This window comes from Cyprinodon variegatus, unplaced genomic scaffold (assembly GCF_000732505.1).
Source record: "Cyprinodon variegatus isolate N-32 unplaced genomic scaffold, C_variegatus-1.0 Scaffold740, whole genome shotgun sequence".
Taxonomy (NCBI): domain Eukaryota; kingdom Metazoa; phylum Chordata; class Actinopteri; order Cyprinodontiformes; family Cyprinodontidae; genus Cyprinodon; species Cyprinodon variegatus.
In genome coordinates, this window is record NW_015151193.1 from 223,414 (window position 1) to 225,015 (window position 1,602).

Here is a 1,602-nt window from a genome sequence, read left to right on the forward strand (position 1 = left end):
ATCAGGTTGGAAGATTTGTTTTCAACCAATCTTTTGGTTAAATTAACCAATCTAAATTGCAGTGTTTTTACCCAATCTATATTTGGCCCCTCCCCTAAATGAAGCAAGCCTCGATATGCGCTTCGGGGAAACGCCCCCTCCATTACTCGACGCTCACCCTGCAGCCTCGGCTAATCTCATAACATCACTAGTTTTGTTTGTTCCCACCATCGAAGTAATTCAGACCTAAAAAGTTTTTTATTTTCTTTTTTTTTAAGCTAGGTTTATTTAATTTTGAGTATAAACGTGTGCAATACAAATTCTTGAATAAGTACTGTAATTATCATCACTCACCTTTTGTAGCCCCGCCCCCTCCGGCATCATTCAGAAGATGGATATAACCCAGAGCAAAAACAGAGTAAAATAAAAAGATGTAGTATAATAATAATAATAATAATAAATAGATTAATAAAAGAAGATAGATAAATAAATAAATACAGAGAGTTGGTTAAAGGGGAACGCCGTTTTTTTACATTGGGCCCTAGATTTTCCGTTGTTACATCATGTTCTACTCACCCATATGAGTTTTGTGTCATTTGGATTAAGGTTAAACTTGAATGTATTTCAACAACTAATTTAGACACAAAAGTATTTTAACCTTCTTTCCTTCATAGACGTCTCCAGATTAAAACCTCTCTTTCTTTAAGTGTATATAAAGATGCAGACAGTTTGGCACAGAAGGTGAGGACTCGGCTGCTGCCGTCCCAAGAGAAACAAACAGCCGGACCAGAGAGGAAGAACAGAAGAGAGGAAGATGAGGAGTCGCAGCGAAGAAGAGAGTCGGACAGCGACCCGCTCCGAATGCCCAGCAGACACCCTCGGCAGGGAGTCCAGCCTCACTGGTAAGAACAGGAAACTGGGACATGTTTTTACAGCATTCTGCTCAATATTCACAATTCAGCTCCATGTTGTTAATTCAGTTTAAGAAAAAAAACAACCTGGAGTATAAATCTATAGTCAGTCTTATCGCCTTGTAAATGGGATCCTATTTGGGAGAGAAAGTCCAGCTTTTATTTATTAATCACTTTCAAATATAGTAGTAAAGGTTGATATTCTTCACCATTATGGGATGTTGGCCCCCAGGAGCCACTTGGTCCCTGAAAAGGTCCCTCCCAGCGCTGAGGGAAGGATGCACTGCAAACAGTAAATTCATTTAGTAAAACCACAATTTAGAGAAGAAACAAGATGGATGTTCTGGTCATCTTAGTGGGCCGTCAGAGCCTGAGATCTTATTCCTTAACCCCCCCCTTAGGTGTCATTTCTGAAGGCAGGAGACCGTTAGCAGCTTAGCAAACCCACCGTGGATGACTGGAAGGATTATTCTGTAGATACAGGGGGGCCAAAAAGTATTTGGTCAGATTGTGTAAGTTCTCCTACTTAGAATAATGAGAGGTCTGTAATTTTCATCATAGGTAAACTTCTATGTAAGATGAAATGAGAAAAAATTGTAGAATGGACCAATCAGAGGCTTCCTGTCTGCGCGCACCTAGAATTTTGGAGAGGAGCATATCTGCGTTCACTGCGACACACGCAGACCACCTGGTTTCTGAGAATAAATCAGGA

The 1,602-nt window shown here is 40.3% G+C and overlaps 1 protein-coding gene across 1 annotated transcript in view; it reads left to right on the forward strand.

Moving 5' to 3' along the window:
- psmf1 (proteasome inhibitor subunit 1) overlaps positions 1-1,602 on the forward strand; it is a 13,680-nt gene that overhangs the window by 3,925 nt on the left and 8,153 nt on the right. The window contains exon 2 of the mRNA XM_015395421.1: positions 641-881. Within this exon, the coding sequence (XP_015250907.1) occupies positions 641-881 (241 nt within the window). The remainder of the gene's footprint in view (positions 1-640; positions 882-1,602) is intronic.